At 36.4% G+C, this 15,229-nt stretch overlaps 1 protein-coding gene across 4 annotated transcripts in view; it reads left to right on the forward strand.

The window, feature by feature from the left end:
- Nucleotides 1–14,604, forward strand: part of DMXL2 (Dmx like 2) — a 162,805-nt gene extending 148,201 nt beyond the window's left edge. For 3 of the 4 annotated variants that reach the window (XM_022579479.3, XM_022579480.3, XM_089907227.1), the window contains 13 exons: nucleotides 154–355; nucleotides 1,422–1,539; nucleotides 4,825–4,887; nucleotides 6,021–6,107; nucleotides 6,192–6,313; nucleotides 7,458–7,596; nucleotides 8,254–8,314; nucleotides 8,444–8,571; nucleotides 9,129–9,206; nucleotides 9,998–10,089; nucleotides 10,795–10,847; nucleotides 12,171–12,388; nucleotides 13,115–14,604. In XM_022579479.3, the coding sequence (XP_022435187.1) occupies nucleotides 154–355; nucleotides 1,422–1,539; nucleotides 4,825–4,887; nucleotides 6,021–6,107; nucleotides 6,192–6,313; nucleotides 7,458–7,596; nucleotides 8,254–8,314; nucleotides 8,444–8,571; nucleotides 9,129–9,206; nucleotides 9,998–10,089; nucleotides 10,795–10,847; nucleotides 12,171–12,388; nucleotides 13,115–13,324 (1,571 nt within the window). In that variant the 3' untranslated portion in view covers nucleotides 13,325–14,604. Of the gene's footprint in view, nucleotides 1–153; nucleotides 356–1,421; nucleotides 1,540–4,824; nucleotides 4,888–6,020; nucleotides 6,108–6,191; nucleotides 6,314–7,457; nucleotides 7,597–8,253; nucleotides 8,315–8,443; nucleotides 8,572–9,128; nucleotides 9,207–9,997; nucleotides 10,090–10,794; nucleotides 10,848–12,170; nucleotides 12,389–13,114 lie in introns of those variants that run through there. The other variant, XM_022579483.3, reaches the window with a different exon arrangement.
- The last annotated feature ends 625 nt before the right edge of the window (nucleotides 14,605–15,229 follow it).

Below are 15,229 nucleotides of genomic sequence, written 5' to 3' on the forward strand. Positions count from 1 at the left end.
AAAGCATTAAATATCAAAATGGTGTTAGATTAACATTTTCAGATTTATTTGTACTTTCAGAAGTTTTGGCTCTAAGAATTTGGATCTTGTAAATATGTGGTGATGGTCAACATTTTTAATCAAAGTAAAATATCATATTCTATTACATTTTAGAGTTGCCTGTAACATCACCATTAGGTATTGCTGTGATTAAAAACTTGGAGAATTGGGAGCAGATCTTGCAAGAGAAAATGGATGAATTTGAAGGTCCTCCCCCCAACTATGTCAACACATATCCAACTGACCTTTCAGTAGGAGCTGGACCAGCTATTCTTCGAAATAAAGCAATGCTAGAACCTGAAAATACTCCATTCAAGTAAGAATTCTCTTACAATGGTAATGAGAGTGTAGCTTGGTTTAACCTTTTTGGAAGTCAGTTTGGCAAAATAATATGCCAGCAGCCTTCAAAACACTCATAACTTTGAACTTGCAATCCTGTTTCTAGCACTATATGCCAAGGAAACTATCAGAAATCTGGATAAAAAATTATTTTTCCCATATTACCTGTACTTCAAATAGACATACTAATTTTATAATCAGGACAAAACCTTTATTTTTGTCATCATTTTAGGAACTCTTAACAGAAATGTTTTTGGATAACAATCTACAAATTCAAACAAGGTGCTACTGACCTTTTGTCAGTAATTTAATAGTAAACACATTAAGGTTTTTTATTGCTGTTTTGATCTTCCATCTGTCCATCTAGGCCCCTTTTGATAAGCAGCATGCTTTTTTTGAGGCAGCCAGCCATGATTTAGAGTATTGCTCATAAGCTTGAAAGAGCAAGGCTTTAAATTTAGCTTGTTAGCTGTTAAAAATGAAATGTGGGACTTTATGTTCATTTATATTCATTGGTGATATGCTGTAACCAACAGAACCAACCTAAAGTATAATTTTAAAAGAGAATAATAAGGGCTTCCCTTATTATTGAGAGTCCGCCTGCTGATGCAGGGGACACGGGTTTGTGCCCCGGTCCGGGAAGATCCCACATGCCACGGAGCGGCTGGGCCCATGAGCCATGGCCGCTGAGCCTGCGCATCCGGAGCCTGTGCTCCGCAATGGGAGAGGCCACAAGAGTGAGAGGCCCGCGTACCGCAAAAAAAAAAAAAAAAAAAAAAAAAAAAAGAAATAGAATAATGAGATTCAATTGACTCTCAGCTCAACCTGTCCATTTAGAGAATCTGTAGAGAATTAATTGCTAGATGAAGGAATGATTTGTAGAACTAAAAATTAAAAGTGAAATAAATTATAAAATTTTGTTGAGCTTAATGCTGTATCTTCTTTGCAATAATGGAGGTTTTAAAAAAATTAACTGCAAATAATGAAACATTTTCTATAGACTAAAATAGTGTGATATGTTGATTTTTTTTTTTTTAAACTAGATCCCGGGATTCTTCTGCGCTTCCAGTCAAACGACTTTGGCATTTCCTTGTTAAACAAGAAGTACTTCAACAGACATTTATTAGATATATTTTCACTAAGAAAAGAAAGCAGAGTGAGGTATTTTAGAAAAAAATATTCTCTCTTGTAATTTTCATTTTGTTTTCTTTAACATTTCTAATGAAGCCAGCTTGATTGATTTGAAATTTACTTTTGGTTGGAATTTATTATCTTTCATACATCATAGGTAATAGTTTATCAAGCTACAGAGAATTTTTTTTAAGATAAAAACGTACAATTTTTACTTCATAACAATGAAACAACATAGGTCTTTCGACAAATCCTGTATAGTCAGGTGAAAGTGGTTATGTCTTTTATAATATTTGCCTTTGGGCCTTTACATGTAATAAACATTGTGAGGGATGGTTTGGGGAATTTAGTATATAAATGAGTATACTCTATGTTATGATTCTCTGAATATCATTTAAATGAAAATACAGCATAACTCTTTAAAAGCATTTTTATTTATTTGGCATTTAGAAATGAACAGCATAAACTGTAGAATAATTTTGTGAGACAGATTAAACTACAGAAACACCAAATATGAGATGAAGGAAGATTGATTGCATTTACAAAGTGAGGCAGAGATTCTACATTGCATGGTGATTTTTAAGCTAAACATAAGTTAATAATGTAATGCCATACAGGGTTCAAGAAGAATCATGAATTTGAGAGAGTCACACTTTAGAACTTAAAACGATCTCTTCATTATAAAATGAGGGGTACACAGATGTTTTATATATAAGCATTTCAGTCCATTTGGCTATTTAGTGAGGTAATGAGCAGTTTGGAGAGTAGTGTTCAGAGAAGAGTGTCAGATGTGATTAAAGATTGGCAACAAAAACTATGAGAAAAGAAAAATTAATTATATTTCACTTAGAAAAGTGAAAACCGAGAGGGACAGTCTATGTGGCTCAATTTCCCAAGGTCGCATATAGAACTGCTTCTCAAATGTTCTCCATACCTAGGGCAGCAGAACCGACCAGATTTGTTCTTTTCTTTCCACTACTCACCCACTTACCTGGATGGTCATTGTGGGCAGTCCTGTGAACAGTCATTTATTATTTTCTGTAGATTTAAAAATTATGTACTTACGTGAGGAATTAGAGGAATGAACCGTAGAGATTCTTTTGTGTCTTATAAGCTTATTTGATAGGAAAAGACCCCAATGGTATTGAAATTATTGATGTAGGGTTTTGTTAGGGGAATAAGAGCCAAATTCATTTCCTCTTTCGTTTAATACATTGCTTACTGCATTTCCTATAGTGATGAGTTCTATAAAATAAGATATAGAAATCTAAGAAATAGATTTAAGATAAAAGATACTTGCTCACTTAGGGCTCTATTATTCACAGAAAGAGAGTTTATTGAAGGATCAATTTTCTGAGTTGTTCTTCAAATTATTAAACACAGTGATATGCTTTAATTATTCATAAGGTTTCTAGCAGTTTTGTTTTGTTAGATTGTCAGAGCCTCAGAGTGCTATAGAAAGACTGGGTCTAGGTTGCTGGGACCCTCAGACTCTTGTCTTGCTCTTGAGGATCTGTTGTTTCCTTTCTCGTTTCCCTCTTCCTTAACCAAGTTTCTCCCCGATTCTGCCCCTTGCCTCCCCTTCTTTATGCCCCTCCATTTCTGCGCTCTTGGGATCAGCAGCCCAAGCTGTGTGTTTTCTATTTTTCTACCCGAAGAGGCTCTCCATGTACAGGGAGGTGGGACAGAGATAAATCGGACATTTCTTAAAACGCTGTGTGAGCGTTGGTTGGCTCCAGGAAGGAAAGTACATGGCTGGGAGTTTGGATGGAAGAATTTTTATCATGTACCCTTTTGTACCTTTGAATTTTAAATTATTGAATGAAATTAATATCTTGTTGCATGCAGTCCAATAAAACTTTCTGTTGATAATGGAAACTTATGTCTGTTCTGTACAGTATGGTAGTCACCAGCCACATGTGGTTATTGAGCACTTGATGTGGGCTAATGTGACTGAGGAACTGAATTTTTTATTTTGTTTAATTTAAATTTAAAGCCATGTGTGTTTAGTGGCTACTGTATTGAACAGCACATATCTGCTGAAAAATGGTTTTCATTTACGAAAAAAAATTATGAAAACAATGTGAAAGCTCTTGAGGCAAAGTAAAATTGGTCACTTAGTTCAGAAATATGCAGAATTTATTAAAACTACCCATCTAATAAGAGTGTTTTATCTTTTTAGATTGTTAAATAGGATATTGGTGGTCAATAAATTTGGTAAATTCAGTGAATTGATTAATTAGCAAAACTGGCAGAATAATCCTAAGAATGCTAAAATTGGCTAATTTTTAAAAATTACCTAATAAAAATAAAATTCTGAGAAATGCTGAAATTTTAGGTATATTCAGAAGAAGGTATTTTTACTCAGTGAGTATGTTAGAGAAGACTATTCCACAAAACAGCTTTTTGTGAAATGGATAAATGTGGCAAACTTAGCCACTTGATTAAAGGCAAATAGGTTCTTCTGCAGTTTGGCTTTTGCTGAGTTGGCCCTTGCACACTTGTACCATTCCTTCAGTGTCAGCTGCAGCAGCCCTTGAGCAGTTGCACAAGGCATGGAGAATTGGGTCCTGTTGGCTGAAAGAGAAACAGGCACTTCGGGAAGTATTGGTAGGAATATATTGCTCTGATCAAACCTTTAGAGGTTTCCACAGCACAGCAGAAATGATATTTCTGATTATAGCCATTCCTAATGGCCCCTGTCATCAACCAGGAGCAAGTTATTTGTGTGATTTCTTTCCCATGCTTCATCTCATCAAACATTTACTTATAAGGAGAAAATGATAAGATTACGTATAGTGTAATGGTTGATGTGAATTTTAATCCTTGACTGTCTCTTCATGGATATATTCCTTATGAGTAAGAGTGAAATAATTATCAGTACTTTTAATCTGTGTTTAGAAAAAAATAGTTTTTATTTATTTGAAATAAACCCCTATAGGTTAGGAATCTATGTAGTAGAGGATGCATCTGCTTATACAAGTAGGTTTTATTTTTAGAGACTACAGTTTAAGTTAGAACTTCCAAGTTACATAACTGACATACAAATAATGAATTTTTATTTTGAAATTGCTTTTATATATGTAATATATTAATTTTGCCTGTTTTGCTTTGTGTTGTTTTTTCTGATGACATCACATTTTACTCAGTTTAATTTTTTTCTTGATGTGCTTTTAAATTCATTTTAAAGCTTGAAAATTCATTTTTACCATCTTTAAGTGATGGAGCAACCATTTCAGTTTGAAAACTTTCATTTCTTTTATAATCCCGTTTCATGCATGTGTTTTGTGTTTGTGACGGTGTGGTGTTGTTTAGTCTATAGAAGAACATGTGGAGCAGGTCAAACAAAACTGCATAGCAGAAGAGTGCCACATCAAGGTAGTATTCCATGCTCTCGAATTTAGCTCATTCTTTAAAATTCAAGGAGCTAACCCCTCATCTCTGATACTAACCATGACCTGCCCAGCTGGCTAACTAGTCAGAGTGCTCACTGCTCCCACACACCTCACTGGCACAGGGTAGGAGATGCTCCACTGTGTCCAGCTTGATCTTTCTTGCCATTGGTTCTTCTCTTTCTTGCTTCCTTTTTGATCTTCAGTTCTGTCCCTTTTCCCCATCTGTTCTTAAACATGATTGTTTTATCTTGCCTCTTTCTTGATTCTGCCTCTTCTTTTCTCCCCATCACCTTCAACTCTGAGCATTACACCTTCCTCTCATCAATCTCCTTCATTACTTTCTTTTTTTTTTTAATTAAAAAATATTTATTTATTTATGGCTGCATTGGGTCTTAGGTTGCTGCGTGCAGGCTTTCTCTAGTCGCGGTGCGCAGGCTTCTCATTGTGGTGGCTTCTCTTGTTGCGGAGAACGGGCTCTAGGCACGCAGGCTTAGTATTTGTGGCTTGCAGGCTCTAGAGCACAAGCTTAGTAGTTGTGGCACACGGGCTTAGGTGCTCCACGGCATGTGGGATCTTCCCAGACTGGGGCGTGAACCCGTGTCCCCTGCATTGGCAGGTGGATTCTTAACCACTGCGCCACCAGGGAAGCCCTCCTTCATTACTTTCTTAACTGTTCTTGTATCCAACTTCTTATTCCTATCTCATCACCCTTATTTAAAAATATTTCACTTCTTATGTGACTCCTTTGTCTTTCTGATTGTGTCTTTTTCTCTCACATTCGTACTGCTGTATCTTTGTGCACTTTTGGAAGAGATAAGAGACATTACTGTTATAAATACTAATGAAAATTATGTTAGCTATCTTTTTGTGACAGTTACTCAGTATCCCGTAATCACAATGGAAATTTTTGTAATTGGGGTGATTACAGGGCATCAGAGAATCTAAGCTAATTCCACAGCTAATTTTCAACACACTAAAATTACTGGTACCTTTTTTCTTGCTGCTGCTGCTACTGCTACATTTTCTTCTTGTCCTTCTTTTAAGTTTTGTGGGATGTACATATATCTGTATGGAGCTGTGCTGCAACAACTAAAACTGCTGACAAATGTCTTGCAGGTTGAAGCAGATCTGGGCTATCCAGGAGGAAAGGCAAAAATCGTTCATAAGGAGTCAGATATGATCATGGCATTTTCTGTTAATAAGGTAAAATCTTTAGTAATTATAAAGAATGTAGTACTTTGTTTTAGTGAAATTGCTTAAATTATTGACTTTGCGTTTGCTTTACAGGCAAACTGTAATGAAATTGTTTTGGCTTCAACGCATGATGTACAAGAACTCGATATTACTTCTCTTCTGGCCTGTCAGTCATACATATGGATTGGAGAAGAATATGACAGAGAATCCAAAAGGTTTGCTTGCCTTATGTAATCAATTTTAAATGTAGTTTTCTTCAAAAAGAACCTATTAAGTGGTTATGCACTTGATTTCAGTTGTCTTGAAAACTATGTATTTCTTTGGTAAGGAGACAAACATAATTGGTTTAGCTGCCAGTAAAGGGCTCTGCTTATATCAGTGTACAAATTACTCCTACTTCTTCCATTAGACCCTGAATTATTCATAATGTTTGAGTCAGAATAATCCCCGACACCACAGCCTAATGCTAACAACTGCCACTTTGACATTTAACCCCAAAGAAATGTCAGAAATTACACAATAATCAATAAATTCAGCTGATCTGGATAATTACCATAAAAAGCAGAATACACTAATATATTAATTAGACTGATTGATGAGTCACATTTACTGAGTAATTTTCAGTGTTTCTTCTTGATTATCTCTCTATAAGCATACCTTTTTTTCAGATAAAAATGTAGCCAACTTCACTTTTCAGTAAAACTATGGACACTGCACCAAGAGTGCAGTAATGCTTTCCTATCTGGGGGTTTCTCCTCCATGTTTTCCGTCCCTCTTGCTTTTCTCCAGACTCTCGGAAATTTTATGTTCTGGGAGTGGTGCCATGATAGCCTCTTTCATTTCTGTTTCTATCTCATTAGTATATAATACAACTAGGTTTCAGTCATACTTCAGAGTAGATGTAACCACGTAATACGATATGGCCCATCATAAAAATTACTTTAACATTTAATGTGATAATTAGCACCTAGGTTTAAGATAACTTTTAACTACAATTTCTTTAAAATGTTTGAATTTTATAAATGGGATCTCTGTACTTGAAGAGAACATACAGTCTTTTTCTATACAGGATAAAAAGAAAATCTGTGTTAAATACTTCAAAACAAACATTTGTTCTAATTTGTGCAGCGATAAAATCCTCCCAAACATTAGACTAAACTTATATTTTGCCTAAGGGGAAAAAGTTAACCGGTACTACAATTGGTGATGATTAGGACTTGTACCTACATTTTTATTATGGATATTGATACTTTTTTTTTTTAAATAAAGACTGTCCTTCAGATAGATAAAAAGCTCTGTAATTGGAATTTGTGCTGAGAAAATGGAACTGTCACAGTAACACATGAATGTTTTCCACAGTTCAGATGATATTGATTATCGTGGTTCCACTACAACTCTTTATCAACCCAGTGCAACATCCCATTCAGCAAGTCAGGTGCATCCATCTTCATCTCTGCCGTGGCTGGGCAGTGGACAGACTAGCATTGGAGCTAGTGTGGTATGTTATTTACTATTAGGCATGGTTTCTGGATATGGACTCGCTCAAAAATAGGTTGAAATCACTTTGACATAGGAATGATGCTGAAGATCAGAGGCAGTGACCAGTTGGTATACCATAATAATGATAGCTGGCATGCTGTGGGTTTCTTTATGTCAGGTGCATGCTTTTTCTTATAACAACACTAAGTGGTTTTCATTTTATAGATGAGCAAACTGAGAGGCACAAAGTGGTAAAGCAGAGCTAGAGAGGAATTCTTGTCTTCTGTGTTTGGAAAATGCCATCAATAACATTGTCGTTAGTCACTGTAGTTAAAGGGGTCCCATTCTCATGTTCTGCTCTGAAGAATCTGGAGATACTCCTGATTGTCCTTAGGGAGGGGCACTTGGAGGAGAGTTCCCTTTACAACTAGATGAAGCAGCTTGGTATCCTCACAGTCCACACAGACCAGGGCACGCCAGTAAGCGACTGTGCTTTCCCAGACTGTTCAGACAAGCGCCGTATATTTAGTGGGTCAGAACATCCACAACAGGGTTTATTTTAGTAATAATCCAGTGTAAGAGAATAACTGTTATCAGAATTAGAGTTGGCCTGAATCATATCCTTCCTTATTTCTTCTGTGATGCGAAAGAAATTCATTTTTATCTTCTTTTAAAGCTTATGAAAAGGAATCTACATAATGTTAAGAGAATGACCTCACACCCAGTCCATCAATACTGTGAGTATTTTATTTATGATCACAGGACTGCAAGTGATCTCCATCATTTTGAAGTTGGCTTATAGAATGGGAAATGTTGGAACTCTTTCTTCAGCTTTCTTATTTTTTGCTTTTCCTTTTGCGTCTCAGATCTTACAGGTGCTCAGGATGGCAGTGTACGAATGTTTGAATGGACAAGACCTCAGCAGCTTGTCTGTTTCCGCCAAGCTGGCAATGCAAGAGTTACCAGATTATATTTCAATTCACAGGGCAACAAGGTTAGTTCCTGGGGGTTACTGCTAAACTTGTCCGAAAAGAACTGCAGATTTTTATGGAGTAAATAGCTAGTAAAACTAGACTTAAAAACAAATTCAGTCGCTCTGGATTTGAGTTGAGCAGGCAGTCTGATGGTGTCTGTTTATATATAGCCCCTTGGCTCTCAAGAAAAGCATAAATCCACAGAATTTTGTGTGGATTAATTAATCATCTACTTACAGATACTACATATTCTGTGAGGGTAAAGAATTCTGTTTCTGTTGAGTGCATTGATGGTGCCTGTGTGCAGAGTCAGGCACCTAAGAGAAACCTTCCAATTTCTTACTGAGTTCTGCTACAGAAGTTTGGAGGAAAACAGTGAAATAGGCATGGAAAAGAATTTAAAAGGTGGCAGGATATTTACAGTACTTGGGCTTTCTTGAGAACTACAGCAGCAGGAGCATAGGTATAGGCAGAATGTTGGTTAAGTGGGGACTGAGTGACTCTCCATGTCATAAATGATTTTACCTTCGATATGGCTACTCAGAAGCTGTGTTTAATATTTACGCCATTCTTACAGTGTGGTGTCGCAGACGGAGAGGGTTTTCTGAGTATCTGGCAAGTAAACCAAACTGCATCAAATCCCAAACCTTACATGGTAAGTATCACTGAGCGTTCGCAGAGCACATATGGAGGCCACTTTGTCTGTGAAGTGTTTGTTTCAGACAGCGAGTCCCATTGGTGGATCTGTTGGGAAAGAGACCAGTCTGTCCAGCAGCCACGGCCCAGCACCATCATTGCCCTAGTTTTAGACTGAAATGACTAAAACGCAAAAAACTTGCTTTTCACAGCTTGAAGGGTGACCATTATATTTGAAATTTTTAGGGGCCTTCTCTGTGTGTGGTCTTATTCAGGATACATTTTTATTACACTTTTATCTGTTTTGAAATCTCTGACTTCTTAGTGATAGAGTTTTATAGTGATTCGTTTTAGGTACTGTATTAAGAACCAGACAGCTTCCATGTATGCCAGTTTGCTCCAGAATGTTTCTTATTAGATTATAAAATAACCAATCCCAATAGGCCATTTCATCCATTAATCCAAATCATGTTACAACACGTGGTGATGCAGACAAGCATGTCTGCACTTGGAGGGTCGGGGGCATGGTGACGCTGGAAGGTTAAGTTCATGTACTTGGTGTTTTATTCCTTTGTTACATAATCTTTAATTCCATGTTTCTGCCAACTCTTCCAGTTTTAAAAAATTATTGGGTATTAGCCAAGTAACATGCATATGACAGCTAATCCTCTTATCACTTATTCTTTATTCTAGATTTTAAAAAGTGTTCTTAGGTCATGCATGTAGTATATGATTAGCAGAGCTGTGTGTGTACTGTACCACATTTTACTGGATTCTGAGATAACATCAGCTTGCACTTTATTCCCATAGAGTTGGCAGTGCCACAGTAAAGCCACAAGTGACTTTGCATTTGTTACCTCTTCAAGTCTAGTTGCCACATCTGGACAGTCCAATGACAATAGGTAGGTTGACAGAGATGCAAAAAAGAAATAAGCATATTTTAGGCAGAAAGGTATTCTTGCTAGAAAGTATGGATTTCTATTTAGTCAGGTTTTTCCACCTCAGGAATACAAAAACTTTGTTACATAATTCTTCAAGTAGTTTTCCTTACCAAAAAGAGAAAGACCAGAATTACTCCTAATGTAATCTACTAAAAAGTATGTGGAATTTTTATGTTAAAGCTATTTTTTTAATTGCTGTTAATACTGTCAAGTTTTTGAGGCTCTGTAGCCATCATTCTCAACATTTTCTTTGCCTCAGATTGTTTTCATTGGCAACATGTGCCCATGAATAACACCTCTCATTTCCCTGCAGTGTTTACCCCCAAGGATATAGAAGCATCTCTTCTACTCAGGAAATCATGTCTCATTTTCCGTGGAGTGATAATGGAAAAGAGATAGGGCCGGGGGATGAGATGGAGCAGAGTCAGGTGGGACCATGTGAAACAGACCCTGTAGTTTGAAAGGGATAAACTCTTGGAAGAGATATATCCCCAGTCCCAACCTCTACCCTCATCCTAGTTGAGAATCACTGCTTTATAAATGTGAGTGAACAAAACAACATAAGATTCAATAAGTAAAAATATTTGATGTAAAGACACAGTTTATCCCAGTGATGACTTAGAACAATTTGTTTATGATGTGTTTTTGTTATTGTTTCTTTATTAGAAATGTATGCCTCTGGGACACATTGATATCACCCGGAAACAGCCTCATTCATGGTAAGTGAGCTAAGTCTTTGATTTTCAGTACACTGTGAAAGAATGCTTTCCTGGTTTTATTTTAACCAGTAAATCCAGTGCGTGTTTGTTTATTCACGGGGTTAAAAATGGAGATAGAGTGAATAAAATTCTAAAAGTTAACTAGAATATCTGGCTACCTTGCTGAGGTAAATATATATGGTCACAGAAACCCAGGTAGCCTAGAATAATCTTTGTGTTGTATTCCATTCAGAAAATATGGTATGGAGAGTGGCACTACTAACAAGGCTGCTGAAGAAATCAGTTGCAAAGTATTCCTTGAGCTCAACAGAAATGAGGTCACATTTCAGAGAATTAAATCTGACTGTAAACTAAAAGTCAGCCTTATGATTAGAAATCTGAATAATGCCGTTTAAACATTATTCCTTTTAAGACAGTGTTTTCCACATCGCTGTCCTAAAGATCACTCTTTCACATAATGCCACCAAGTGCTCAAAGCTCTAGTAAGTTTGGGTTAAACATAGCTAGGAGGACTTTGTTTAAAAAAAAAACAAAAAAAACCAAAACAGATTTGAGTCTTTTACTATGCTGACGTATATTTTGAAAGGTGTAGTTATTTCCCAGTTTTCATTGCAAAAATGCTTTGTTTTTGGCGAATAATTATTAACATCTCTTAAAGATTTGCCACATATTAGTTTAAGGTGTTAATCACATTAGAATGCAGAGAGTCCTGGGAAGGTTAACTCCTTAACTTGGGGCTGGTAATTTTCACACTAGTGTAGTTTCATTTACTTAGCTGAGAAGGACTTTAAAAATATATATATCTTATTGAAGTATAGTTGATTTACACTGCTGTGTTAATTTCTGCTTTATAGCAAAGTGATTCAGTTATACATATATTCTTTTCCATTATGGTTTATCTCAGGATATTAAATATATTTCCCTGTGCTATAAAGAAGAACTTTTGATGAGGTTTTATGTACAGGCAGGAACTGGGAAAGGGTAAAATACTTGTTATTGGTGGGTATTAATGGATACATTGAGTATCATTGAGAAACTTGTTCTCCTCTGCACTTTTGCTTCTACATTCTTACGAGACAGTATAACTTAGTTTGGGCATAAAGTTTAAACTTCCTGTGTATATGGGTGTGTGTTTTCATACTGAGATTATGTATGTTTTTGCTGTTATTGCTTGCCATCTTTTTTAATACCTTGATCATGATTATAGAAATTAGAAGGGAAAATGTGACCGTAATTTCTGTATTACTTAAATGTGCGTTTAAATATTACCAGAAGTGCTAAGATAGACATCATTTGGGAAAGGCTCTTGATGTTTTTCTTCAGGTTTCACATGCCATGATCACGGTGCCACGGTACTTCAGTACGCGCCAAAACAGCAACTCCTAATATCTGGAGGCAGGAAAGGCTACATCTGCATTTTTGACATCAGGCAGAGACAGCTAATTCACACATTCCAGGCACATGACTCTGCAGTTAAGGCGCTGGCTCTCGATCCCTGTGAGGAATATTTTACTACAGGTTCAGCAGAAGGTAACATAAAGGTGAGTCAGTACAAGAGGTTGGAATGTGCTAAATATTACCTTTACCTGCTGTCAAGATTGATCGGGGAGGGGACCCAAACCAAAAAACTCACCACCCTCTTCGTGCAAATACTGCTTCCTCCCTTACTTCTGTGTGGTTCTTTCTAAATCGTTAGGATCTAGAAAACCAGATAATCAATCTCAGTATACTCTCAGGTCATTAAAAAGCTTTAAAGAACTCGCTGTGAGTAAGTGTATGAGTTTTTAATTAATGCATTGAGTTTTTGATGACATGAATTTGGTTTCTCACATCATCCCCCTCCCCTCTTCCCACCTCTGCCTCCAGTACCTGACTCTGTTTTGTGCAGTTGAGGTCTCCAAAGAAGCCTTTTATATTGTCCCAGGGCCTAACTTAGCGTTAGGAATGTATTTAACTGAATTAACTGAAATATTTAATTGAATTAGAGATGGGGTATATATGGTTAATATGAAACAAGAGGATGTGAAGAGAGGAATTTGAAAGAAGGTACAGGGAAGTGTAAGGATGGTAAATGAGCCCTGTGAATGGTATTATTTCCAATTAGGTAAACTGTTAGAAAAGAGGTAGTGGACAGGAAAGTTAGGCTTTAATGAGATCAGTTGGGCTGGGAGAACAGAGGTGAAGGCTATGTTTTTAAAAGTTTTTCATCTCTTTCTCTATTTTTTAAATGACTTACACTTTATGTTTTCACTTTTTCTTTAAACTAGGTTTGGAGGTTGACAGGCCATGGCCTACTTCATTCATTTAAAAATGAACACGCTAAACAGTCCATATTCAGAAACCTTGGGGCTGGAGTCATGCAGATCGACATCACCCAGGGCAACCGGATCTTCTCCTGTGGGGCAGATGGGACGCTGAAGACGAGGGTTTTGCCCAGTGCTTTTAACATCCCTCATAGCATTCTTGACATTCTATAGACTTAAAGATTGGGGCTTTATTTTTATAAACATTTCAATTAAAAAACACACTGCAGAAATTATTAGGCATTTCTGCTTTCCAAGCAGTTGTTAACCCATTGAAAACAAACAATACAGAGAATCTCTGTGTAGAATTTGAATCTGATCCAAGCTGAGTTTTAGGCTGAGTTTTGCGTATATGGGCTGGTAGAATGACTGACTGTGCATGTGTACCTTTTATCATGCCGACATACTTAAATAAGACAAAACCTAGTACTGTACGAAGGGTAGCTATGCTTTACAGCATTTAGCAAACCTGATTCAGAAAACATTTGAGGTTAGAAGTTAGCATATAAGTAAATTCGTTATAATAATGAGGGACCTTTACACCAAATCAAGGAAGAAAATGTTGCTGTTTCGGGTTTTTCCTCCTATTCTTACCACTGATTGAAGCATGCCTGCAGTCTCCTTTGTTGAATGAAGAATAGTCATAAGGAGTTAGAAGCTTCAGGACACCAGAAACACACTGAGCAGCGTGTAAGCACACTTTGAAGCAGCGCATAGTGACTAGTTCTCTGCTGTGAGAGGTCGTTCCCATTCTTTCCTGCTGAATATTTTTCCTGTTAGTGTTTATACTGATCTAGTACTGTAATTTGCAAATGAGTGCAAATTTAAATGCAATGTTTTCCTCACAATTTGCACATTCACGTTTTTTGGACTGCTAGATTTTCTATTTAAATATTTGCCTTCATGTTAGGAATGTAATACGTGGACATGACATATTGGTAGTTAACCAAAACATACCAAGTTAGTACTTCTTTTTTAGTCCAGTTTAGTACTTTTTCTTTTCATGTATTCAAGGTTAAAACACCCACAATATTTTAAGGCTATGTTGAACCTACACCAGTAGAGCATTTCATATCATAATTAAAATGAATGTTAGGCTTTTTGTGGCCAGTTAATAGTTGATGAGATTGGTGATATTATTTATTACCACAGCCTATTGTATAAACTATGCAGAGTTAAATATTATTTGCTTGAAAAATATTAGCCAGTGTTGTCATATTTTGATGTACTTCTTGGTTATGACCAAAAATATGTTCTTGAAATATTGAAACCAATGTCTGTGTTTAAATGTTTACCAGCAAATTGTCTCATCACGTTAATGAGAATGTTTAATGCCTGTGCGGTATATAGTAAAATATAATGGCATAAGAGCACCTTTCTCTGAAGGCAATGTGATGTTTGGGCTGTGAAATACATATGTAAAAGAAAAATAAATGTTATTTGTTAGAGTTTTACCTCAGTTTGGTCTGGCATTCTTTGATAATATTTTTAACAGTTGTTGAGATAATTTTAACTTCGATAAAATGCTTAACTGTGAGAGAATTCTTAAGGTATTAGGCAGTTCATTCATTTACTCAAATATTTATGAGTGCCTTCTATATCAGAAGCCCTTCAAGGAAATGGGATACAGAGGTGACCAGACAGAAGGCACACAATGTTGGGATTTAGTTGGGTAAGAACTAACTCCACTGTACCTTCTTGTTTATTGAACTGAGAGTGGATTTTGGCACCCACACTGGTGAAGGAGCTGAGCTGGGAATGGTGCTTATGTGGAATGGTGAAGAAAAGAGGAGGAGAGGGAGGATGCCTGAATACATAGGAACACAAGTTAGACAAAAATTGTAAATATATACAGACACTTACCACAGCTCTGTATACAGTAATCTATATATGTTGCATTCCCTCCATCATTCTATGTATTATACTAAAACAGCACCAGCTGATTTAGAATCTGCAAGATAATAGAATTTTTTCAAAAACTGTAGTTGGTTTACAATATTGTGTTACTTTCAGGTGTACAGAAAAGTGATTCAGTTACATTTTTTTTCTGATTCTTTTCCATTATAGGTTATTACAAGA

Source organism: Delphinapterus leucas, chromosome 2 (assembly GCF_059928025.1).
Source record: "Delphinapterus leucas isolate spDelLeu-1000000601 "Yukka" chromosome 2, BTC_Dleu_Yukka2, whole genome shotgun sequence".
NCBI lineage: Eukaryota > Metazoa > Chordata > Mammalia > Artiodactyla > Monodontidae > Delphinapterus > Delphinapterus leucas.